The 27,079-nt window shown below is 39.8% G+C and overlaps 4 protein-coding genes across 5 annotated transcripts; 3 read left to right on the top strand and 1 right to left on the bottom strand.

The window, feature by feature from the left end:
- The first annotated feature begins 1,195 nt into the window (after window positions 1-1,195).
- On the top strand, window positions 1,196-5,611 carry LOC108043004. The gene is made up of 5 exons (XM_017121531.2): window positions 1,196-2,563; window positions 3,016-3,669; window positions 3,743-3,875; window positions 3,932-5,277; window positions 5,351-5,611. Exons 1-5 carry the CDS (start codon window positions 1,330-1,332, stop codon window positions 5,518-5,520), a joined length of 3,537 nt encoding a protein of 1,178 aa, XP_016977020.2. The 5' UTR covers window positions 1,196-1,329; the 3' UTR covers window positions 5,521-5,611.
- A 278-nt stretch (window positions 5,612-5,889) lies between these two features.
- On the top strand, window positions 5,890-7,255 carry LOC108043003 (granzyme M). Its single transcript, XM_017121530.2, is given in 3 exon segments — window positions 5,890-6,534; window positions 7,008-7,032; window positions 7,035-7,255. Coding segments are annotated over 3 exon segments (858 nt in total). The 3' UTR covers window positions 7,223-7,255.
- Window positions 7,256-7,751: 496 nt separating this feature from the next.
- On the top strand, window positions 7,752-10,028 carry LOC108043001 (FAM172 family protein homolog CG10038). 2 transcript variants are annotated; one of them, XM_017121529.2, is made up of 6 exons: window positions 7,752-7,840; window positions 7,916-8,001; window positions 8,071-8,186; window positions 8,757-8,944; window positions 9,325-9,583; window positions 9,645-10,028. In XM_017121529.2, exons 2-6 carry the CDS (start codon window positions 7,926-7,928, stop codon window positions 9,927-9,929), a joined length of 924 nt encoding a protein of 307 aa, XP_016977018.1. In that variant the 5' UTR covers window positions 7,752-7,840; window positions 7,916-7,925; the 3' UTR covers window positions 9,930-10,028. The 2 variants fall into 2 exon arrangements, with proteins under 2 accessions (XP_016977018.1, XP_016977017.1); XM_017121528.2 differs by lacking the exon at window positions 7,752-7,840 and having other exon boundaries at window positions 7,878-8,001.
- Window positions 10,029-18,082: 8,054 nt separating this feature from the next.
- On the bottom strand, window positions 18,083-18,535 carry LOC108043716. The gene has a single exon (XM_017122525.2). The coding sequence runs from the start codon at window positions 18,533-18,535 to the stop codon at window positions 18,083-18,085; it is 453 nt and encodes a 150-aa protein (XP_016978014.2).
- Between the last annotated feature and the right edge of the window lie 8,544 nt (window positions 18,536-27,079).

The raw sequence follows: 27,079 nt of genomic DNA, 5'->3' as shown, positions 1-27,079 counted from the left end.
AATGTTGACTGTGGTATGTTGTTTCTTGCATGCTAATGACTAGGAGACAATTTTTAATTACAAACTACCACAAACGTATATTTCAGCAACTCACATTGAATGCTCCTCCTTAAACTTTGGAAACAAGTGTTGAAACACAGTTCCAGAAGTATTTTCGAATGGGCGATTTCGTATTTCTTTCGGTTATTGGTTTTTTTTGCAAGGTGTCTGCCTTTTGGCGATCGTGGTGACATGTAAGCCCATAGGCGTACATTAATTGCATTTCAAATAGGTTTTCGATGGCCTTGGGAACCTGGCTTACCGGCACGTGATCCTTATTTTGCCGAACTGGTAAATTTATGGGACGCTCACTTTCCTGAGATGCATTAACACACCGATTAATTTAAATAATGCACCGGATATTTTCAAAGTATTACGTTAACAAAAGGATGAAGTCTGGAGATCTCTTTAATGTCAGGTTAAAAGTAAAACAAAAGTAAAATAATTGTAAATGTAAATCTGATTTCTGGACGCCTGTAAATTACTAGAACTAGGAAGAATAAAAAAGTGCTGCCAATCACAAAAACGTGCTATAAAGCGCAAAACATGGTAGCTTTAAATAAATCAGATAAAGAGACTCCTAGTCCTCTTTTTGTTCTGACTTCTAAAAAACTGTCCTTTAATCGCGGATAAAAAGAAGATTGCTGTTTTTACGTGAGCATAGTAAAGTAAAGTAGGTTTTAAATTTCCAAATTTAAAAATTACTTTTAGCTTAACGGCCTAAGCATGGTCTTCGCTGTTAGTGTTAACACTCTCTCAAAGGCTCAAGAAACCATAACAATTGAAACCTTGTCATATGTTGTTGAAAACTATTGCATATTTGACCATCCGAATTGTAGCTACATAAAATATTTATAATTACTGAACTTTCTTAAATAAATTTTTTAACTATTTTTCCGTTCAGTTTTCGTCCTGCTGTTTAAAGGATTCAACTTATTAATTGAAACAGAATATTAAATCTCATCAAGCTGGAGACAGGCTTTTGTACTTACTAATTAACTAAATAAAAGCTAGAACTTATTTTCTATATATTTCCCGTGCAAATTGACTAATCTGGCTACAATATAGCTGAATAATCAACACTTTAAGCGATAGTCGAAATAAAAATATCGATAGCACCATTGGGCAGCATTGCTTGGCTGCTCGAATGGTCACACTTTTTTTATTGTGCTGTGTTTTTGCTGGGCAAATATCGCGTCGGTTTTTATTTCGTCACAGGAAAATAACGAAGAATCCTAATAGGCGATATAACTAAGTTGTATTTTGTGACTAACGGAAGAATATAACGCAATGGGTCGCCGCTGCTGCGTGGCCAACTGTCCGTCGACGTCGCGTCTGCTGGAGCACCACGGCGTGACGTACCACTCCTTTCCCCTGGATCCAATCATCCGGGCCATTTGGATAAAGAACTCTCGCATAAGCCTGGAGCGCCAGATCACCAAGAGTGTCCTCGTCTGCTCGCGCCACTTTCGTCGCCTGGACTTCAACACTATTCGCAATGGCAAGTACCTGCTCAAGCCGCGCGTCTTTCCCACCGTGTTCCCGTGGGGTAAGATGGACTCCACGGAGATCGAGGCGGACCACCGGGCACTGCAGCACGCCAGCGTGGAGGGCACCTCAGGAGCACCGGGAACTGCTCAATCATCAGCCAACGAGGATGTGATCAAGGCTACCGTTGACCAAATAGTGGCACAAATCCTGGCGGAAACGGCGGAACGAAATGCCTCGGATGCCGCGGAGGAGACCAAAACAGACAAGGAGGATGATTCTGCAAAACCAACTCCCGAACCCAGCGAAGATGCAGCCAAGGCAGCTGTGGAGGAATCACCTGCTGCTCCTGGACCCTCAATCAGTGATTCTGCAGCGCCGGCTGTCGAAACTGCCTCCAACTGTAACTCCCCGCTTCCCGGCTCACCGGCCAAGTACAGCAATCCACACAACCTGACCATCGGAGCCCGTCTGGAGGCCCTAAGCGTAGAGGGCAACTGGTTGCCCGCCCGCATCGTCGAAGTCAACGAGACGGAGCAGACTCTCCTCGTGCGTTTTGAGCGCAATCACAAGTTGAAGGTGTCGCCCTCGACAAGCGGCAGCTTTCAGGAGTGGATGGCCATCAAGTCGGAGCGGCTAAGACAGCGCCTCAGCACCCGCGTCCTGCCGGTCTTCGAGCTGGAAGAGAAGTGCATGGCCCGCTGGTCGGGGCCGCGCAAGTTCCCCGGTACCATCCGAAAACTGCTGGGAAACGACACCTACGAGGTACTTTTTGACGACGGGTACATCAAGAACGTGCGCGCCGTGCACATGAACAAGCTGCCCAAGCAGCTGCCAGCTGTCCAAGCACCGGATGGTGGAGCTTCCAAGGTGCCCACTCCTGTTGGAACCCCAGTTGGCGCCGTTTCTCTGGCTCCCAAGAGGGCCAGCACGGGCAGCGGGAGTGGAGGCAGCGGATTCTCGAGCAGCAAGAAGAGCAAGAGCACGCCACAGCGCAGGGATTGGCCGCTGCTGGACATGGCCAGTCTGGATATAGGCAAGTTGGGCAAAGGCAGTAGGGGCGATATAAGCTTGGCGTTTAGATCTTGTAAAGTAGTTTTTTTTGGTCTGAAGCAATCCAGTATTAATTTTTAAAAAATGCAGTTGAATCAAGTAATTGACCTTAAAAAAATAATGATAAGTATATTTAAATAATAATGCAGTATACCAAACTGAAAAGTCAATAAATAAAAAATAGTTTTTATTGACATATTCAGTAGAATTTGCATTTAGCACTTTAGTTTTATGTGTAAAAAATGGAATCAGAGTTTAAAATAGGTAATTAAATATACATTTTAATTAATTTTGATTGTGATAAGGATAGGGTAAATTAAAAATGTATTATAAATCTTTGGCTTCTAAATTAACTTCCGTTATTCTTAAAATCTATAAAAAAAAAGTTTTTTAATTATAAACATTGGTTAACTTCTTGCATTCTATATCCAACAGCATCTCTAGGCCTCCCAGAGATTCCGCACGACGGTGAGTGGACGTGCCACTGGGTGAACGACCAGCCAATTGGGACAGAGGGCTTCCTGATCGTGGGCGAGCACCAGAAGCCGACTGTTATCGTGCAAGACTGGCGCCTGCCGCCGGGCTGGATTAAGCACATGTATCAACGCTCTAATGTGCTCGGAAAGTGGGATGTCATTTTGGTTTCGCCCAGTGGCAAGCGTTTCCGCTCCAAGTCCGACCTGAAATTGTTCCTTGAGTCGCAAGACCTAGTCTACAATCCGGATGTGTATGACTTTAGCATTCACCGTCGCCGGGCCAAGGACATCAACGCCTATGTCTACACCCACGACTACAATCCGCAGCCACCGCCCAAGCCCAAGTCCATGGATGTGTCGTTGGACTCCACGCTGGACCAAAGCAACACAACGCAACCTTCGTTGCCATCTACCCCGATGCCGGTAAAAGAAAGTCAGTACATGGAGGCCCCGGTTGCCTCGCTAATGCCCCCCGCAGAACTAATGTCGCCGCAAGCTCAGCTTACTGATGAGGCAAAGGCCAAGACAAACCCAGAACCAGTAGTTGTGGCCATTGACGGGGGTCACGCTCAGGTTCAGCAAGGAGATCCTCCTCTGGTAGAAAATGGCTTTGGTAAGTAGAAATATAAGAACGTATGCACTTTGTTTAATATTTGTATTATACCAATTATTTTTCTGTCCTTTAGCTTTTATTGGCGGTCTAAAGGTACAAATTCAGGATAATCTGTATGTATGTCCGCGGGAAGGCTGCGGCAAGACATATCGGAAGGAGGACTTTCTGCTTATCCATATACGCCATTACCACAAAGAGTTCGCCGAGTAAGTTCCTTTTATACAAATTAATTGAAAATTTTTAACTTACTTTAACTTCGTAGATACGTGAGCCACTGCCCCAAGATGCAGGAACTGGCAGTCAAGCGTACACATCCCTCATCCATCGAACAGGTAGATCAGGTACCCAAGAACCAAATACCAAACCAGCAATTCTTTGCCAAGTTGCACCAGCAGGATTTACAGCAATCGCGGTCATTTAAACGTCAATCGGTCCCAACTACGGTCACATCCCCCGGAACACCAGGAACCCCACCTGGAATATCGCCTGCTAAAGGACTTTTATCTCCAAAGATGGAGCCACCAGGCACGATGACGCCAACTGTTGAAAGTGGGGTTAATCCGGAAGATGTTTCTCTGGAGGCTGGAGCTACCTTCTCGTTGAATCCCTCACTAAACCGCTCCTGCAAGCGGGCACGCTTATCGCCAACGAAGCGCCCCTCTGGTTCGAGAAAGAGCAACCGCCAGCGCTCTCAACGTCGCGGCAATTTGACTGACAGCCCGGCTAGTCATTCCTTGAACGAACAAGATGCAGAGGAGACGCGCCAATCCTTTAACACGCCCACTCCGGATGTACGCAGCGACTCAAAGAAACGCCGGGTTGGTACGGCAGCCACTCCAATCAGCTCGATTGACTCACCAGCCACAGCTGACTCGATATCCACTCCGTCCTCTAATGACCAGGCGGACATTAATGCCGCTCTGGCGCCTCCACCAGCGGATATTCACAATAAAGCTCCGCAGTACATCAAGGAAAACGGGGAGCTAATTCGAATCGTCCGCATGAGGCAGGAGGAGATCATCAACTGCATCTGCGAGTATGGCGAAGAGGACGGTCTGATGATCCAGTGCGAGTTGTGTCTGTGCTGGCAGCATGGCGCATGCAACGGGATTGTAAAGGAGTCGGATGTGCCGGACAAGTATGTGTGCTACATCTGTCGTAACCCGCAAAGGGGCCGCGATTCCATGAGGTTTAAGCATGACCAGGATTGGCTGTTTGAAGGCAAGTTGCCGGTGGCCGCGTACCACAGCGCAAATCCACAGGCCAGCAAACAATTTGAGTTACTGAAGCGGTCGCACACTCTAACCGGAAACTTACTGGACGCCAAACGATCGATGCACTCGCTGTTGGTAAAGATCAACATCGCACGCAACCGCTGTCATCCTAAGCTGTATCTGTGGGCTAAAAAGTGGGACGAGGACAACGTGGATGCTTCTGCTTTGACGCCGGTGAAGCGTCCAAAGATGGAGACTCCTGACCTTCCAAACGTTCCGCAACCAGAGGCCGCCATCGATCCAGAGGAGTGTCAGTACCGCTTAATAGAGCATGTAAAAGTGCAGCAGGCGTTGGTCACCAGTCGGCTCAACGACATCGAGGCAGAAATGGATGGTTAGTACGATTATTACAGTATTGACAGGCTTACATTGAAAATAAAAATATATTATAATTTAATTTCTTTTAGAACTTGAAAAAGAAGACAGCCTGGAGGATTTAAAAGATGGGGATATCTCCTCCACCAAAGAGGCCCTAGCAACGTTTATTAAGGAGCTTGAGATGATGAAGCGCCTTGCCAAGCTTAACCAGGTGGCCAATCTAAAGCAGAGCCTTAAAGACTCTGCCACTAATCAATAACCTTTTTATTCAAAATATTAAAAAGTAATGAAAGCAAATCCATTACAATTATGGAATTCAAGGAATTAAAATGATAATTAGAATTTTTAAATGATGGTTTTCTTATCGCTTTAATCAAAAGTATATCCATTGCAAAATTATTCGTAAATAAGATAATTCTGAAACAAAATATTACTCTACTCTGTGAAGTCCCAAAATATAATGGAGTTTAAATTTTGAGTGAAAAATACTACTTATTTTCACTTCATCAATGTTAAAACTGGCAGAACCTTTTTAATTTCATGGCTTGTTAGAGTTTTGCTGTTCGTTGGGGGAAGTTGCACCTCAAGATGTAGCCATGTTATTCAAACCGGGACGTGGTCGGCCGATATGTGTCGTTGGAGTTATCTGTGCATGATGGCTCTGTTTATCGTTATGTCAGACGAAGAGGAGACTGCTTCCATCAACCCACAGATAAGCACATCTTCGATAACGAAGAAGCCAATAGTTTACCGCTCCCGATATCCTTATGTTGTCTCTATTGGTGAGAACGTTAAAGGATACTACAAGCACCTCTGTGTGGGTGTGATAATTTCGGAAGAGTTTGTGCTCAGTGCTGCCCACTGCATCAAAACGAAAAAGAACCCCCCGACAAGAATGTATGTTGCTGGTGGTGCCGATATGCTCAATAGCCGGAAGCAGATTCGCTTTTTCGTAGTCGAAGTTAGGTGGCATCCCAAGTTTAAGATGCTCGGTGGTCACGACATTGGGCTGTTGAGGGTCTACCCGAAATTCCAGCTGGACGACATCCGATTCCGGAGTATTAGCTACAAAGACAAGCCGCAAAAGGATAGTGGCGTGAGGACTACTCTAGTTGGCTGGGGACGAGTAAAGACCAGCAAGAAAGTTAAGATTCAGGAGTTGCCTTTCAAGACGATCGAAAATGATATGTGTATGAAGAAGCATCGATTCGTGTTTCTCACTAGAACGGACATTTGTGCAATACACCTGAGAGGACCTAAAGGCCCCTGCGACGTAAGTGGAGCTTATTCAGATATACACAGAAAAAATATTCGTAGATCAATCTGACATATTTAAAGACTTTCGGGGATATTTTAGAAATCACTTCCAAAGAAACTCAACGGTTTTTAAATCTAACCGAATTGTAGATAGCCTAAAACAGCTCGATTACCTTACAAAAAATGTTTAATTCTGTTTTGAATTGAATTTAATTTAATTTTTTAGGGTTCGAATTAGGGTTGTACACTGAAATCTTTGTAGAACTTGGATCGCTGAGGTGTTTGGTTTCAAGCTTAAAAATTATTTAAATTTTAACAATAAAGTTTCTTTAGGACGGGATTTCTGTAATATTGAGCGATACTTAACGTAGTAAAGAAAATATTTCTTGAGATGGTACCACATTCTTTGGTGGATAATAAATAAGATCAGATTGATTATCATCTAGTAATGTTGCCATTTTTGACCTCCAATAAAAATTGGTTCTTTAGGGAGACTCAGGAGCCCCGTTGGTGAGTGATGTAAAAAGAACCTCTATGGTTTACTTTCATACGGAAGAAAAGCGTGCACACCATTGAAGCCCTATGCTTTCACCCGTGTTAGCGTATACTCGACTTGGATAAAGAAAACTATGGATCAAATGAAAGTGCATATCATTAAGGTTAATCGAACTGTATGGAGAGACTGGAAAAACAACGCTCTTTGAAATTGTAAATAAAATAGAGTCTCCTAAAATAAAACAGCTTGACGTATTGTTATTTTTATAGGATCTAAATTGCTTAGATCCGTATGTATTTTACCTAAAAGTAAGATCCTTTAAATACCTGTGCATACTAAAAGAAAACTATAGATTAAACTTTGTTAAATTTTTAATAAAAGAAATCCTTTTTATTTTTTTTATGGTTCATTGTACGCCACAGAAATGATTGCATCAAATATATTGAATCGTTTATTGTTAAATTATTATTGGGAATTATATTTGGAAATTTCTCGGTGGAATGAAGTTTAAGGTTGCCGAAGTTAGCTTGAGTTCTCGTTTTAAATATGATTATTTGTTAGAATATGGAAATATCGGACAGTGGAAACCGGCTATTATAGTAAAACGGGAGGAGTTCATTCGACGATGTTTTGTCGCTGATGCATCTGGGTGTGAGTCGCCTTTAACTCGTGCCGATAAATATCGCCATGTTATCAATGTGAGCTTTTTGGCCTGTAGATGGCGCCGGTATTCCATCCCTAGTTTAGCTTTTATCAAGAAATCAAAACAAAACGCGAGCAACAATTGTGTATAAAATAAACCTTTCTGCATCCGCATTGTTATTCAGTAAGTGACCGTTCGTGTAGACCACCGCCCTATTGAAATGTGGTCAAGGATTTACAAATTATTTCGCCCTCGCAGGAACTTAAAAATGCCAGACTCACCAGTCACCAATTGTGAGCAGGCTCTGATCCAGCTGAAGAACTTTGGGTACGCCTTTGACGAAGGTAAGTGAGATCCCAGATATAGTAGAGATTTCCATCAGGATGATCATAAATTCGCATCTTCTCCTGCAGCCGGAATCCTGCGCAAAATCGATCCCGCCACTGGAGAGCCGGGCACGGAACAATTTTCCTATAACGTCAGCGACGACGGCAACGAAAACGAGAAGCACTACCAGAACCTGGCCAACGTATGTACCGTGTTTTATTAGGGTTAAACTGGAAGATGCTTCCTTCAGATCATTTAGCCTGACGTTTATTAAACACGCGTTTCTTGACACGACTTTTTTGAAACCGGCTCTATCTCAAAAAGTTGTTTACAAATGTTATTCAAATTTGGTCCATACATTTAAGATGACAACATTTACAGATTATGCGAATATGTACATATATAACACATTTTTAAAATTAAGAAATAAACATTTTAATTTTTATTATAAAGTGTGACAAAAGGATAAATCCCTGACTAGTTATGATATCCAGCAGGTGTTTTTTTTTTTTTGCCTAAAAGATCTACGTTAGAGAAATTAAAAAATGTTCAATCATAATTCTGTAAATTCCGAAAATTGTATTTTTTATTTGTGAGGTATAATTGAATATTCACCATCATTATTGTTACAAACATTTAAGGTATTCCGCTATTTATTAGACATTATTTATAAATTTGTTGGTCCACCTTTAAATGTGATCCAATAAGCGAGTCCTACAACATGGTAGATTTATTATTTATTTTTATTGTGTAATATTTTTATTGTTCTTAGCAAATCCCGGAAATTGTCTACGCTCTGCTGGAGAAAAACGGTCTCAGTCGCACCTATATTCCACTTCACAAGGATCCACAGCGATCGTCCTTTATATATTCCCAACCAGCAAAGCTGTCGCAGTCCAAGAAGTTGCTTGTCCTCATTCATGGCAGTGGACTTGTTAAGGCCGGACAATGGGCCAGAAGGTTTGTATGCTACCACATTATGTATTTGGCGCCTTCACGCGAATCAAAACAAAATATCTGATCAAATGGGAAATAGTTAAGTAAATTTCTTCAAATTATTAAAATTGTAAATTATGGTTTTTTTTTTATTAACCATCGGTTTCAGTTTTAGACATTATTCTTAAGAGTTCGTGAGGAAATTGATAACGACACTTGCTAAACTTATAAATGAATAGCTTATCAGATTTGTTTTGGGTGGTTCTTGAAGTCAATTAAAGTCACAATAAGTAAATAGGTCATTTGGGAACAGTTTGCGATTTTTAAATTGCTGTACTTTTTTTTTACATTTATTCCAATTTATAAAAGCTCATATTTATTTATTTATAATTTTGCATTTATAGTTTAATCATTAACAACTCGCTGGACCACGGCTCTCAGCTGCCTTATGTGCGACAAGCCCAGAAGCTGGGATACGATTTGCTTATCACCAATACCAATGATTGTAGCCGATTCTACAATGGAAAGGAAAATATTATCGAGGGCGTTGAAACTCCTCTAAAGCATACCAAGTATGTGTGGAAAAATATCGTGTTGCCTTCGAAACCGGAGAGTGTGGCCATTGTGGCCCACAGCTATGGTGGATGTCTAACATTAGATCTAGTGAGGAATAATGTCAAAAATAAATTTAAATATCGTATTAACATTTTTCATCTCTATGTAGGTGGAACATTTTTTGGATTTTTTCAAAGAATCTGTTTTTGCGATTGCCTTCACCGATTCGGTTATGGGTAGTCCCCAGTCGAAGTACAGGGACTACCTGTGTAATGTGACCTGCGATTGGGTCGCCAGCAATACACCTTTAGACACACCCATCTCGCAGTCAAAGAACAGCATTCGAAGGGTCTCTGCTGGCCACACCAAACATGAGTGGACCTCTTACTCGGCCATAGATTCCATATTCAAGTTTATTGAGGAAAAGTATGAGCAGCGCACGAATAAGAAATGACAGCTCTACATCTACTTTCTTAAGAATTTTTGTACTTCCCATGTATAGAATATATCTTGGAGATGTGAATATAAATTATATTTTTACCGCCTGCACGCATTTGACACTGATCCCTTTTCTCTAAGGACAAACGCAAACTATCGATTTGCAATGCATAAATCAAGCGATGGACACTGTCTGAATGTGTCACTAACACTTACATCAGGGCAATTTAATTTGATTTTCGGCACTTTGGCACATTCCGTGTGAGTTAATCATATTGATGGCTGATGTATTGCCTCCGATAAAACAAAAGTCTCCCGCTCGGCCCATCAGCTCGGTAAAAAAACGGCGTCCGAGACCAAAACAAATCCCTCAACGAAGGGCGGATAAGGAAGGGCTGTCAACTTGGAAGCTGCATCAAATTCCTTGGGGTTGTCTCTGAAGACCACTTTCCATGAGCTTTGGTTACCCCTGCTTTTCCCTGGTCCATATCGCTTAACTAAATGTGTCATAAAAAGTGACCGGTCTGGCTTTTTCCTTGTCTCCATGTCGATAAACATTAAGAAATGCAATGAGCTCAATAATATTATTATTTTTGTTCAAAATGCTTTAAAAGACTTTATTTTGATACTAAAAAGTCAATGTTTTTAAGGGGGAGTATAGTTAATTCGGTGCAAAATCGGTCATTTATTAAGAATTTTTATTGGTCTCAGCTCAATTTTGGATGTGATAGGGCAACATTTAAACAACATGTGTGAATTTTTTCATCCAAAATTATTAAAAATTGAGAGAGATACAGGCAATCTCCGGCGGCTCCTCGAAGAAAACACGTTTTGCGGTGTACACGATAACTGGTTACAGAATCATATGAAATGAAAAAATCAAATTGCATTAGTTAAAGGGCAAGATTCCTCAGGTAACGCTGTCATTATTTTTTTTTTCGATTTTTTAAGGCACTTGAAAGTTAAAAACCTCGATTTTCGCCCAAACCGTCGAGATATTTGTTGCTCTAAAAATAATAAATTAAAAAAAAAGCTTGACAGTGTTACCTGAGGAATTCAGTAGAGAAATACTGTGCAAAATCTCAAAACGATCCGTTTGATAGATTTTGGAGGATCGTGTACACCGACTTTAAAATAGCAACTTTTCAGGAGAGCGTTTTAAAGTTTGGGACACCCAAAAATTGAATATAAAACGCGCTTACTTACCTACGTTCAACTGCCCATAAGTTCAGAAGTTTTACTCGGATCAATCTAAAATTTTAACACAATATTCTCAATAAAAAAAAAAATAAATACTATACTTAGTCGCATTTTAAATACTTACATAAAAGGTATATTGAAACAGATTCCTATTTTTAAAACCAAATATATAATTTGTATGTATTTTGTTATAGTAAAGTATATAGTATAGCCCATTAAAATATTTAACTTTTGAGTTGCCACTTCTTGTGAGATGAGAGTTATATAAAATCTTATTTTAAAGCTAAAAGTTAATGTGGTAATGGCAGAATGCCAGCTGATTAATTATGTGGGAACAATCATAATCCCCTTTGTGCAACTTTAAAGACTTTGCCTCACCTTCAGCCGTACGGGTTTCGTTTGGCAGGCGCACAAAAAGTGCAACCCGGCTATAAGTGAAAGAGATGGAGAAAGTTACGAGGAAAGAGACGGAGACGTTTGTCTTTAGCCTCAAAACGAACTTAATACCCACAAAGTAAACCAGGACCCAAACTCAAATAGCGAGAAGGCCCGAGAACGTTGGAAAGTGGGAGGCCAGTGGGTGGGAAGGGGGAGGCCATGTGGGTGGGATGTGGATGAGTCCTGGCAACCCTACAACTTCGCCGGGACCCTCCACCTCGCCCCCGGGATGCGGATGCGGATCCCGCCCCACTCCCGTATACATTATCGCTGTCATGGCCGCAGTCATGGCTTCTGCTCCACCTTAGACATTTTTATATGTATTCAACATCGTTGTCGTCGTCGTCCTATGGCAGCTTGCTATCTACACTTTGACTCCACGGCACCCTACACACACAGCCGACAAGGATGGCATCATGTGGCTTAGAGCGAGAAGGACGAGGCTCGTGGCGCCGTCGCCAGCAAAAAGCTTTGCACGAGTTCAGGAATGGGTCATGCGCCTGGAGCCCGTATCTAACATATATAACTCGGAGATATACACGCAGATAATACATACGGAGGGCAGTAAATAAGCCGAGGCTGCCTATGTAATCGTGCATTGGTTAAGTAAATAAAAACAAATGCCTCAGCTTTGCTGATATTTTACTTTAAAGTCGAACCCAATTTCCTCACAAACCACCCCATGCCGTAAGGTCCTCCCCGTGTCCTTAACATCCCACTAAACAATGTCTAGCAATTACTTAAAATAATCCTTTTTGCATGTGGTTATTTGATCAAATCTTAAACGGCAACGCATCCCTTACATGCCAAGATTGCCAAGGACTTGAACTCCGTAATCCCAAACCCTTTAACTATCGGGATTCTTGCACATCAATTGCTTGGAATTAAGTTGCTTAAGATTTTCATTTTAGATTGCATCGACATTTATTTAGCATTTCTTTTTTTGCTCGACTTTCCCTTTGTTTTATATGCGTTTATATGTTACAATATTTTTACGTACCTTTCTCTTATATTTCTATCTATTTTAATTATAGTTTTATTTAAATTAATTTATAGCTAAAGCTGAAGTCACAAATAAAAATGTTGATTGTCCAAGAAATACAAAATTCACATTTTTAAGAAAATGGACTTGTTTTAAAATAATATTGAATGTATTTTTTAACTGCTTATCAAAGCATTCATCATATTTTCACAAAATAAAGACAAGCACACTGTTATTAATATTATTCCCCCTGGTTGTAAATCAAGTTAAATATTTTACTCAATTCCGATCAACCAAACTAATGAATATCTTCATAAATCAAAACTCAAAATTGTTCTTTTTTTGAGATATTTTAGAAAAAAATTGCGTTTGCTATTTCCGCTATAAGGAAATATTATTGTTCGTTACTTTATTGCTTGAAAAGTTCAAGCGATGTCATTCAAAAAGCCATAAATAATAATGTTTTCCAATAAATGTTCACATGTGAGTGGGCACAACAGGCGGGTGAGCTGGTGGGTGTGGGTTAAAGCATTCAGGACGAGGACACACACATGCCAGGATCCCAATCCATTCGATGCCTCGCAGGAATGACCGTCCATCGTTAAGCCTTGGGTTCACTTCTCCCAGGATTTTTGTCAGACCAACTGTTAAGTCCGGCCCCCCACAGGTCTCATAACTTACAAGGTCATTTCATTGCACGCAACCATTAAGAATTTTTTCCGTTTTTTTTTTCAGCCGAGATATTCTGGCTTTTTTCGTTGTATAATTTAATTCTCGTGTGTGACGAATTTTTATGGCTGACAAATGATTGATGCGATTCTGCCACTTCCTGTAAATATCATTAAAAGTGCCCTTCAAGGCAAAGGGTCCCGTACAGCTTACGCTGCGGAAGTTTAAAGTTTCGTCTCCTTGTTAAGGACAACAATTGTCTGGCTATTGTAAAATGGGAAAGTGCTGAAATGCAGGTTTAACGCAGAAATAATACCAAATAAGATTAGATAGCATTGTGTCTTCAAGCAATGTCCTTTTAGCGGTGGGGCATTGGTGGGGGAGGCCCAAAAAGAAAAACAAATAATGTTACAAATTGCAGCATTTGCACCCCTTTAGCTAGACAATCTCAAAAAAGCCGTGGTATAATGTTTTTCTGCCTTGAAGAATTCCAATTGGTTTACAATTTTTCCTGTTGTTTTAAGATTTTTTTTTTAATTTGTTTGGTGTCTTAATTTGAATTAACTTTTATTTTGGGATATTACATTTTTATGATTCTATTAAATAAATCCAGACTACACGTAAAAGGATATTTTCACTATATGTATGTATGTATGTTACTTAAAAAATTGATTTTTTTTTCAATCGCCTATTTTTTTAATATGACTTATTGTTTTTTATTCTTCTATTTTTTTCTGTATATGTACGAGCCTAATCATTTAAATTGGTTTGGGGTTAAATTTAATTAATGCTTTTTAACTAGACCTCTTTAAAATGTATTTATTGCTAAAAAATAAAGAATAATATTAATAACAGCGAATCAAATATACTTTAACCTTTTCTCTACGTTTTGCTTCACTGTGCATTGGAGGTGGCGAAAAAATTGTAAAATTCAAACTCTTCCGCCGCCCCGAGAAAACACAAATCACAGGGAAATGCAATAACAAAGGGAACCCTCTGGCCGCAGAGTGTTCAAGTTATTTGCGGTTTATGTCCTTGTTGCTGCTCCTTTATTCATGTCGCTGAGGCGACAAAAAGGACCTTAAAGCCAATAAAACGATTTTTTCGTCTCTATCTATGAATTGTAAATGCCTTGCCGAAAAAGGACAATTGAAGTGGCCGCGTCCGCTGACAGCTTCGCATGGGTCTCAGCTCCTTTCCCTTCGCGATTTAAGATAATAGTATCATCAACACCACTTCAGTACACCCCAACCCAATTTTCAAAGGCGGACACGGAGGGCAGGATTTGTCTGGGTCCGGGGTCCAAGGACTTACTTTGGCGTAGGCGTTGCTTGGGTCCTGGCCAATGGCTTCGGGATTTGGGTTCGGGCTTCGATGATAACAACTTTGGCGGCTAATTTGCATGATACAGTGGCGGGGGTCGCAAAGAAAACTTTAAGCGTTTTCAAGTTCTTTTGCATCGAGTGACAGATTTTTCACGCACATTTAAAAAACATTTAAAAAACCATTAAATGTTTTTGCCACTTTTTTCTGTTTTTTTATTTGTCTGCATCACACCCCCCATTTTTCGGGAATTCCTCCTTTTTATTTTTTATTTGTTTTGTGGGCTTTTCACAGTGTTTCATTGTTGTTGTGGTGCCAGTTGCTGCCTTGGCGGTGCTCTCTAATCTTTGCGCCATTTATTTACACTTGATTAACACGCGACTGACATTTGTTTGACTTTCGCTTCTCCCTGTTGAAATTAAAATGCGAAACCCGCTTCGCACAAAAAATATGAATCGAAGTACGGAGTACCAAACTTTTAAACACCCTTTTTTATTTGAACATTTTTTCAATATAATAATATATAAAATTACTATTAATATTATTATATAAGTTAAGCTAAGATTAGACAGACAACAAATTTTACTTCTTTTTTCTAAATTATTTTTTTAAAATAAGTAAAATATGGGAATAAGTGATACAATTTGGGTCTGAACTTCTATAAATGCAATATGTGTGTGCTAACTCATAGCCCCATTATTAAAATGATATTCCTCGTGTATATTGGCTTACAAAATTCATCTAAAACCTTTAGTACCCAGCTAACTGAGTGTGTATAAAAGTAAGTCCCTTGTGTGACACATTTTCTGTGGGTCTGCCTTTTTGGCTTCTGCCTTACATTTTCTGTTGTACGAAAATTATTCATTTGTGGAAAATTGTGACGTTGGTCGGTCCATGGCCGCAGGCCAAACTGATTAATAAACCAAACGTCAAATGCGCACAATGGCCACGCATCACCGGAGTCAAAGTTTGAGCCGGAGCAAGAGCCACCACTCCGTGGCATCCGGACCAGGAACAGGACCCCATGGCCAGGATAACGGCGACCGCAGCTGTCAACTGTGTGTCACACACAAATGTGGCCGAAAAGGGGACGACTGAGATATTCATAAAACGAGGCGGAACTTTCTTACAAGTGCAAGTAGGCATTCGCATTGTTCTCGACTTGACTTTTTGCAGATCCCGGCGACTCGCATTCCTTCTTGGTTCCGTTCGAGGGCGTTGGCAGTGTCATTGTCATCTGCCGGGTCACAGTTGGTTGCTATTTGGCCAGCAAATTATTTACATATTAAAAAAATCTCTAACAATGGACATTTGATTTTCTTTGTGGGACATTTTAAGAGGGAAATGGGAAAAATATGGCTTGCAGTTCAAGGTCAACACTTGTTTAAAGCAAGCTTTAAAAACGTATATTGAATAATATTGTACATATCATTTTTTAATTTCTTCAATTCATGGTATTTGATTCTTAAAAAGAATTTCAAACACATAGTTATATTAATTTTCTTAAATATACCATTACTGTTCGATAGGGCAGCCCCACCACTTCCTCGAAGGTCCCAAGGGCACGAAAATCGAGTTCTGATTTATAAACATGAAGATTTATACCATTACGCCCACATACTCAAGGCAACCATAAAGATGATAAAAAACAGTGTACTGCGTATTTTGTGTGTGCTTTCTTTTTGATTTTGACTTGGGAAATTCCCTCCACTAATGGGGCCACGTTTAATGGTTTTGTTTATGGAGTGTTTAGTGATTTTCCTCACTCAGAAACAATACAGAAAAAGCTTAAATGACTGCTGAACCGAATTTCCTGCAGGCTAGTTTGCTGGTCAAACATTTCAAAGCCATGACGAATTGACTACTTTCCTGTGATATGATGAGGCAGAACGATTGAAGGATCATTTATCATTTTAATAGCTACATTTTTTGGGAGGGTAAAAAATGGTTCTTAAAGATTACCAAAATAAATATTATTCTTTATTCCTTGCCCAAGTAAAATTATTTAAAAATATTGCTCAATTTTCAAATTCAATTTGTCAATCATAAATTTCACGCTCTCTTAAAATAAATTTGCTGGCAATTGAAAAATTTCAAGTGGCTGTGTCAAACAAGGTTTTCCTCTCAATGTGTTGAAACATTTTGGTTTTTTTGCAACAATTTATGAGCAAACTTTTCGGGGTTTGGTCTGTCAGAGTTAAGCATCGGCCTCTGCTCTGACACATGACTTGAATGTCAATGGGCAAAGGACACACACCCCAGTAGGGTAAAAAATAAGGGGAGGGTCCAAACTGAGAGTCCTGCGTCCCAGACAATGTCGCGTTAAATTTGCACAACTTGACGGAAATTTTGCTACTTTGTCTGCTGCAAATTCTAAACTTCTGTTTCGTTTATTTTAGTTTGCCGAGGGGGCTACGCTTTTCACAACATTTTCCACCCACACACCCTATTCACCACATAAATAACAAAATTTAAGGACAAAATATCAATATCCACTTTGCGGGACGGCAACTGCATGCGAATGAGTTTATTTTTGGCAGTGGGAAAGTGTCTGCATCTGAATCGGACACCGCCTGAGCCAAAATTTCGCATTGCTAATGAAATTCTGTTTCTATTTCTTACTTTTGTTTCCCATTTTTTCTTCTTTGTTATTTTTGCATAATTTGATTTCACTCCTGGCGACAACATATTGCAAAGAACTTGGCATGTTGCAAAATTCGACGCGTTTAAGTTTTCTGAATGCAAAACTTTCGCAGCTAAATTTGAATGAATTGTCAGGAAAAGTTTTAAAAGCTGAACAACGTTCTAAATGTATTTTGATTAACTTTGAATACCTCTAAATTTCTAGTCGTATTGCTGAAACAGAATTTTTATAAACTTAAATTTTTTATAAAAGAAAAACATAAAAATATATATTTTATTTAGGAAAATGTTATAATGCATATTATACATTTTAAATATCTTGTACACTTTTTTTAAGCAACAGTAAAACCTTGCTGATGTCGACATAAAAGCTGAAAACCATAATATTTGAATGCCTTTTATTTTTGGAGCTGCTGGCTAGCCAGGTCCATAAGCCAAATTTAATTTGTTCTTCTATGACATTTACGGCCATATTCAAATAACTTCGTTTGTCATACTTCACTGGCTTTGATGTCCTTTTGAACAGGGGTTGAAGTTTGTAGCAAAATGGAAAAGGTTTCGCTAGATTAATTTGGGGTCATGCATATAATATAATTTTTATGGTGGGAGTGTGGATGGGAAGGGGGGTTCTTCTAAACCGCAATCAAGTGGCATAAAGGAGGTTTTTCATATGAGCAAATTATTTATGGCTAAAAATCTCTTCAATGTGTCTCGAAGCTTTAAATCCCTTGCGGTACGGTGGAAAATGATTTAATTTATTGCCATGTTTCTGGGAACATCTGTTCTAACAAAGTTTTCCTAATTAGGGGTAATAGATCTTAATAACTATGTAAAATTGTTTGATAAGGGTAAAGGAAACATATGTGTAAATGCAAATGCAAAGTAAAAAATAACTAATTAATTTGGCTTTAATTTCACATAATATTATATTGCTCAGGTTCATTTTTCACTACGTGCGTTTCTGTTGGATTACGGTTTTTTTTTAATATGAAAAGGAGTTTCGGTTCACTTTTATGATTATATGAGCTTAGGATATTAAGAAACCGCTTGAAAAATCCTTCCATTCGTTGATTTTCTGGTTCCTGACTTGGCTTTTGCTCAACATTTTTTATATTGATAATCCGCAATAGCCAGTTTTCAGATTTAATTTCATTTTTAATTGGGTTGGGGAGTGGTCTTCTTGGTATTTCGTGGACGTTATAAAAGTTCCTATGCTGATCACTCAAATGTGGCTCCTCGAAAATAGTATCCTTATTCCGCGCTGGACATGAATTATGGTCATGTTGGCTTTCTAAAAGCCTGTAGTTAGAGCTCAAACTCATACTACATAGTAGCAATACGATCCCGAAATGACGACGCGTTGACATTTTCACGTTCGAAAGTGAACTGTTGGAGTTGCATGATTCGATTCAAATATTTATTGCTTAAAATGTTTATTAAGCCCTGAACTTGGAACCGGCTAAACAAACTTCAAGGTAACAGCTGGCCACGCTTAAATGAGTTTCTTGAAAAACATTTACCTTTAATGCAGTATTTACATCAGTACATATATGAAGAAATATTTTTGTATCGTACAGTCTTGTTGTTTTGCCCAATTCTTTCGACCCAGCTTGGAACCAGACCACGTAGCCGCCATTTGTGGTGGATAGGTTGTCTTTCCTTCCTCAACATTTCCCTCGGGAATCCCAATCCCAGTGAATCACTGTAAGTGACACGCGTGCCCCTCCGCACAATCACCCACCGCCAATTTGTGAATTTCGTTACCTCATGAAACCGAAACTGACATGAATTCGAAAAGCGTTTCGGGGCGAACATTAACACATTTATTTTTCATTCCGGAGGTTGTCCCCTGTCGCTGAATAATTTTTTAAGTGACTTCTTTTATTTGCATTTAGAAGCGTTTAAAAAAAGTCAACTGGGATTTGCGGGTGCGTTTATGTGAATACATTAACCAATTTCTGGAAGTTGTGGGGAGCTCTTATGGTGGTGGATATATGGAGTACCTTTTCCAAATAAAAGCTTGGTGAAATTGTGCTACAATCCCTGTTAAGAGTATTATTTTGGCCTAAATTTTTCATATTTCCTCTTTAATTTACTGTAGACGGGTCAATACTGAATATTCGATTTAGTATATCCTTTCCCTGAAATACAAAAAAATCGGTTAATATAAAAGTTTATTGACTGAACATATTTCAAAATAGTTTTGATATTTAAGAATTCACATATACTTAGTTTCTTCCTAATCTTTAGAATTGCTTAGGTAAACTCTTTCATATGTTTCCATTCCCCACTTCTAAGAAACAGCAGCTTCATAAAAAGTATTCGAATCTGCCATTTCAGGAAGAAGGCTACATGAGTCTTTTCCATTACCCACTTAGGTGAAATTGTTTCGTGTGCATTGAACATGATTTATTATGACACATAAACAACAGCTTAACTTCCGGGTAACTTACACATATGTCCGCAGCACTGTGAGGGTGCTAAAAAATGAAGAAAAATTGCGAAATGCCTGAGATATTGACTAAAAGCCCTGGCATCAGTAGTGGCAATAGAGGCAAAAGCAACCACATCAATGGCACTTACCTTTTCCGCTTAAACACCCTCAACCTGGGCATAATGGTGACCTCCCTCCAGCCACATTTTCAGTATCCCCTGCGATGCATTTGAAACAGGTTTGTCCCCGGGTTTCCTGCCCTTCCTCTTTTTATTAGCCAGCAACTTGTTCCTTGGCCGTAACGCTGTTTTTTATGCAATGGAATGGCCCGTGGTCACCCGTGCGTCCAGTGGTCATCATTTCTCTTGTCCCACCCCGCCGGTCACCGCCCCCCGGTGTCCTTACAATGAGTAGTGCCATGTCCGAGTCCTCCTTTTTGCTGGCCCTTTGGCTGCAAAGGGGAAATTTATTGTTTTCGCCAGCAGTTTGAGTCAAACGTCCCGAGTGCCTCAGCCTTCAGGTGCGCCGGACAAAGGCCAAAAAGCTGGGGCGAGGGTGTCACTTTTGACATTTAAGATGCCGCACAATGGCCTCTCGATGGTCTCTAATTTATACGCATCGCCTGCATGTGACACCGCCAACAAGTTTGAGGGCGCATTTGTCGTCCCCAAAAGTTTTAGCCATTTTTTCGCTCTTCATGTCCATGTCCATTTGCAATTCCAATGATTTTTATGGCCATGCGAATGGACTGCCTCCCCCGATTGCCCGGAAAAAAGAGCAGAAAAAACTGTTGCATTGACAAATCTAATAAACAAATGACAGCCAGACAACCGGACAACCGGACAACCTATGTGCAATTGATCGGCTAAGGCTAAATTGCAAGCACATGTTGTGGTGACGAGGCGGTATCTAATTTTGATTTCATTAAATGGATGGGAAATGGCCAGCATCTGGAAGTGGTAAGTAAAAGCGAGAAAATGTGTTAACAAGTAATACCTAATGGCAAGAAAAGATTCGCCACTTGTTCGTTGTTTTTGATTTAATTGAATTAGAAGTTTAATTGAATTAGAAGTTCTAATTAATTATCTAAATTATTTTTAGTTGCGAAAATAGTAAGTTTATGTATCTTAACATTTTTAATCTTATAAATCCACGTTGAATATTAAGATCATAAATATCAACAGCTTTGGTATCCACCTGAATTTAAGTTTTTAATTTAAATTAATTTTTTAAGCCGTATCAATTTCCCATTTTTTCTGGGTTAATAAACGTTTACTATATCAATTACGGAGTCAAGCTCTTGCTTTTCACTCTTTATTCTTTGCATAAGGAAGTCATTTTTCCTTGCCTCGTCTTGCCATCATCTTTTTATGGCCTTTATGGCTTTTATGATGCCTTTGCTGGCTTGGCTGGTTTCTTGGTTAATTGCTTGCTGCACATTGTTCAATTGTTTTATGGTTCATATGCATCTCTCCCACCGACACTCACTTTGTCTAATTGGGTCGCTCATTATATAAAGGGTTTTGGGGAAGGGACTGGGGCTGTCAGCCGAGTTCAGTCTTTGGCAGCACCGTGCAACGCTCCAGTTTCTGAGCTTCCCTTTTTCAGACGACATGCCACTTTTTCGATGAGGTTTGAAACTCATTGAAGAAAATAAAAAAAAGGCTTATTAGCTACCAATTACCTCAGTTAAATTGAAATGGTAATTGAGTTACTAACCTACGAAAAAGAAAGAAACTTAAAAAAGTATTTTATTTTTTCTAACCAACCACAGTTTCCCAATTTGTATATGTTTTGAGGATATTTTGATTACATGGTCTATAAGGGTATTCTAAGCTTCGTTCTCCAAGTACACACTTTTCATCTTGTTCGTTTGGTTGGGGCTGACAAGAAAAGACAACCATTTGACAGCTCCTTCTATGACGCTTAACTGCTTGAGGTTTTTTGGTTAAATGCACCACCTTCCCCGTCTTAGGCATAAGCCATTAGGGCTAAGTGATTTGTTGTTGTTCCCAGGCTGCGCTTAGCACCTTGCAAATTGCCATCGGAAAAGCGGGGGAATGGGTTGAGTCGGCCTGGCATGAAACAAACTAATTGTGCGGAAGCGCAGGACATTTTCCCTCGCCTGAATGAAGAAGTCTGCTCCAGTTTTGGTCCTTTCCGTGCTTTACGAGGGAATATATATGTTAGCACCTTGCCTACATTGTTCGATGTGTTTGACGATGCCCAAGTTTGAGGCTGGAGAAGCCAAAGTGTCAAAGTTTATGAATATTCTGTGCATTCTGCATTGTGGTCGTGGTCGAAAGTTTGCACAAAGTAGGCAAAACTTTGCCTACTCAGATAACAAGTTTTCATTGAAAAGTTTAGTGTCTGCCAAAAGTGAGTGTGTCAGATGGATATATCACATGTAGCATAAATGTATGGACATATCTGACCATTGTTGGCAGTCTGACACACTTGACATTCGTCTGATGAGAGCGAAACCAGAAGGAAAACTGAATGTCGGGAAATTGTGACTCTGATCCGAACACGAACTCGTTTTTTGGTGGTTAATAACTGAAGGGTTGCTCCATTTCACTAAAGAGTTTGCCTTACTTAAAGAACTTTATTACATAATAATATTTAAAATTGATTTATTATTTAATTATATCCAATCGGTATTATTTTTTGTATAATTAGTTAGCACCCAAACGGGTATTTTTGGAAGTGCAGCTTAAAACCATTAGATTATAAGTACTAATTGTATTCCTGTAAAGTATATACTTTACATATGTCAGTGTGGTGTCAAATTAATAATATATATTATAACTAGTTCCGAGTACCATTATACCATAATTTCTATTCCCTTTTTGTGTAAACTTATTAACCTATCAAAGGCCGCACCTCCTTACCCACAAATTTAGCTGAGGTCGCTTCACCCACCATAAAACTAATTGCTAGTTGTGACCTCAACTAGCGGATCATGTTCGCCCATCCACCACCGCAGCCACAAAAGTCAAAATGCAAATACTGAATCTTTTCCAGCTATCCCCCGACAACTTTTCCTAATCATATGCAAACGTAAGAATTAATCAATGATTTACAAGAACAATACGTGAGCACATGTCGCAGAGTGGGCAGAGTGCCGCGGGGCAGGGCGTTCCAGAGTCACTCCCAGTGGAAAAGCAGGACCCAGAAACCCAATCTGAATCCGAATCACAACACCCGCTTGTTAGAGGTTGCCCAATGCTGGGCCACCCACTGCCCAAGGGCCCTGGTTTTTTGGCAGAGACAGGTCAACGGGAGGGCAGGGGATCGGAATGGGAATCGGATTCAGAATCGGAGTCGGGGTCCGGTGCAATGAGCAAGAACACAAATAAGGCGTCGGCACTGATCCTTGTCAACCACCGAACAACAATAATTTCAGAGAACGAGCCAGGGATCCAGACATCCAGACATTCGGGCAGCCCAATATCCCAACTCCGGCTAAGGCCGCTAATAATTCAATTAGTTGCAAACTCTGGTGGTTGCAGCCACAATCCGCACAGAAGTTTTCCCCAGCTTGCAGTGGAATCAGGTCTGCGGTTCGGGTTCGGTTCAATAATCAAAATGCCGCCGGCCAAATATCGCAGCAGTGCATAAATTTGCCAGGCTGCACAAAGTGTAAATGCGCTGGAACTGGTCGGTTTGGGTTTTCGGACCTGGTGGCTGCGCCTGGCATGGGGTCCTCCGATTTGGGACAATGTGTTGTGTGTGCTTTATATAATTGCTCTCGGCTTATTGTGCAGTAAACACAATTGAAATGGGCCACAGAGGGCCAACCAAATGTGCGAATTGAACGAACACGCAAACAGATCGGAAAGAGTTTCATTTAACTGCAATCACAGAGATTGTATGAAAAAGTATTGTATAAATCGTAAACAGTTTGGTCTTTTTTTATAGTTCATTTTCGGAGCCATTAACTTTAATTTATGAATTTTCTTGGTTTTAAGTTTTTAAAATGATCAAAGTTAAACCCATAACTGAGTTCAACAAACTTCAAAATTTTAATTTAAATTGTAATTAAACATATCAAAAGCATTTGTATAATAACCGATTTTGATTAGGAAAAAGTTTGGTTATTTATTATGTTTTTTTTTAATTCTATAAACATATAATTGCAATGGGAAAAGGTCATTCAAATAGAAAATTCTCCATATTAATAAATAATCAATTGTGGTAAGATTCCAGCAATTCCAGTACAAAACTTATATTTTATCTTATTTTTTGCTATTACCTCTGGCAACCCATTGGTAGTGTCAAAAAGCACATAATTTTAAATGCAACCGATTTCCAATCTATCCCATAATCCCAAGCACAAACATCTTCTAAGATAAATTCATGCCTCCACCTTTTAACTTTTGGTAAACAGTTTACCCGCCACTAAACAACACGGCAAATCCTCAAGTTAAAGGCGAGTAATTGTGATATAAATAAAAGTGGAGGAGAGCCGGGAAGAATCAACATATCAAGATACAAGGCGAAGGATGTTGCCGCTTGTACGACATCAGGGGGCGTGGTGAGGGGGAGGAGCCGGGAGTTGGCACATGTAAATTGTGAAATTGTAAATAATCGTAAATAACGCAAATATCGCCCCAGACCATTTCGTCCGAGGCGGCGACAAAAGGTAAGCCAAGTCTTGATGTGATTCGAGGTGGATCGCTTGCGAGCGGTGTGAGTTATTTATCCACTCACACTTGGTGTAATCCCATAAGCCGGCGATGGATTCACTCGCAGGCAGCAAATCAGTAGCTGGGAAATGACTGAGCTGCCGCGGGCTGTATTACCAAGACTTCCCCCGACTTCAGAAGCTTGTAGTCGTTAGACTCTAACAGATTTATAGAGCACAACACCGTTGCCTTCGCAGCCAAGTCAACGTGCTCTCCACTCGACTCTGCAGCATGCAAAGTGAATTTATTGAGTTAAAATGCAAATTTACCAACCATCAGTGGGAAGACAGTGGTAGAAACGGGGGGGAGTGGGCTCAGCGGAAAATAAAAAACGATTTAGCAAAAATTTTCAGAATAACACGATGCGTATTTCAGTTTCGTGCTCTGACAGATTGCCCTCTGAAGCAGATTGAGGCGCGTACTATTTATTTAAGCTGTCTGCACAAGTGTCTCGGCAATTTGTTGAAGATTAAATGCCATCTTATATGTTGACAATTTGTTATTCTTGTGTGCGATGGGGGGATTTTATAATTTGAAAGGTACTCCTGACGTTTCTTCGACAGATAAAGGATAGTGTTAGAACCGAAAGTGTTAATCTAAATTAGGTATTTTATTGAGGCACACTAGTATATTATATTTTTCGAAGTCTAAACAATTTTATCTCTTAATTAAAATATATTTATAACACTTTTCTAATCAAAAATTTGAAATTTGTGACTAGTGCAGGTAAATGTACTGAGAAAAGCTTAATATGTCTGCATGAGTTTAAAGAAGTTAAGCTGGCTTCACCTTCATCTGACCCCGAACCATCGGGAAAAACTGTAGACTTTCCTGGCGGGCAGGAAAACCAACGAAATAATTCAAACCGAGGCGCGCTTATCTCACGCTTTATCCGCAAACAACTGGGAAAACTTTACACTTTCATGGGGCAAACACGAACAAAATAAACAGCAACCAAAAGAGCAGCATGCGAGTTGTTTAGTGGCAAAGTAACCTTTATTTGTTTTGTGGCAAGCAACCTTCCAAGGATATCCGCCGCTGATAAGCCAAGCGCCAAAAAAGCCATTAAAAATCCCCATTGTCTTTAGCTTGATTTCGAGGATCGGGGTGCTGGCTAAAACGATGTAAACAAGTGCCATGAATGCGGCCAAGAAATTAAGCGTGTCAACATTGTGGTCGCGGCTTGCCAAAAACGCCGAACTTTGTTTGGCTGTACAATGTGTGGCGGGTAATAAAGCAGAAGCCGCAAATTATAATTTTAACCTTTTTGGCGCCCGAACAGAGACTTTCGGGAGTGGGTGGTGCTCACACACATGGCGGTGTGCGGTAGCCACGATAAGCGGCCTTGTCTCACGTCCTCGGCCTTCTAATAGAATTAAAATCCGAGAGCGGAAGTGCTCCCAGCCAAAGGTCGTGCTGGCTTTTTAATGGTTACAGCTCAACCCTCGTCCTCTGGCCCCTGGCACTCCCCATATGAGTGAAAATAATAATAACAGTAATTTGAATGCCCAACTAGAGGCGTAAAGGTTGAAAATTCATATGCAAATGATTCGGAAACATTTCCGGATGGGAAAAAGTGGGTGGAAAGGCTTACGAAGAAGGCGGAAAACCCAAGAGCCCTTCTAATTGTTCGCATTGCGAGCTGTTGGCCATAAATTGAAAATAAACCATTAAGCATCTTTACTACTGCCAAAAATAATATTTCAGGATTAGTCGCAACCCGTTCACCCTTCCCCTCGTTTTCACACATTGCACCAAGGTTAATTACGACACTCGACCAGGTCGCTGTAGCCAGGAGATAACGTAACCGTTTCCCCAACAATATTTGGAATTAGTTGGGTTACTGAGATGGGAAAAAGCGAACAATTTGATAGGAAGCTATTTCAGAATTGTATTTCCCAAGGTTTAGAAATGGTGTTTCATATAACTTTATATTAGATGTTGCTCATAAAGATCATAAGATATACATATTTAAAATGAGGTCTAAAAGTATCTATCTTTCTTTGCTTCAATCTATTTTCAGATAGTTCCTTCTTCCTTTTTGAAACGTCTTTCCCGGAGTATTAAGGTATCCAAAAGTTTATTTAATTTTTTCGAAGAGCAAAGTACATTCACTGGAAACTGCTAAAATTTTTTTCAATGAGAAAAAAAATCGTTCCATTTGCAAAAAGAATTTTTGGAATGTTGAATGTTAAACTCCCAAAGCTATTTTTTACCGACTGGCATTCAAATTAGAAGAATTTTTTATTTTTCTTATTTACGTGTGTATATACTTACGCCAAGATTTTATTGAGCTAGTTAATCTTTAGGCTCAGATAAAAATCCAATCTGCTATCGCAGCACTTAAAAAATATAATTGTGCGTTTAAATTAATTTACATTTAGTGTCAGTTGCACTCAGATGCTGTTTTCTGTCTGAATCCGAAAGTAAATTCTTTCTAAATAAAAGTGCCAAGCTTGCTCATATTGGTTGAAAGTGATTTCTGGTACATCTTGGTGTTTGAAGTCACACATTATACAGCCAATATATTATATAAAGATCCAACGCGTTATCTGACGATAAACTTTGACAGTAAGACCCTTATTGTTGAGTCGAAATAAAGCTACACTCATACCAAAATTAACCCTAAAAACAAGAAACTCGCCTTATTATACCCGTTACTCGTAGAGTAAAAGGGTAAATTGTATTCGTGCAAAAGTATGTAACAGGTAGAAGAAGCGTTTCCGACCCTATAAAGTATATATATTCTTGTTCAGGATCACTAGCCGAGTCGATCTAGCCATGTCCGT

This window comes from Drosophila rhopaloa, unplaced genomic scaffold, assembly GCF_018152115.1.
Source record: "Drosophila rhopaloa isolate 14029-0021.01 unplaced genomic scaffold, ASM1815211v1 contig_155, whole genome shotgun sequence".
Classification (NCBI taxonomy): domain Eukaryota; kingdom Metazoa; phylum Arthropoda; class Insecta; order Diptera; family Drosophilidae; genus Drosophila; species Drosophila rhopaloa.
This window is presented reverse-complemented; position numbering and strand designations above follow the sequence as displayed.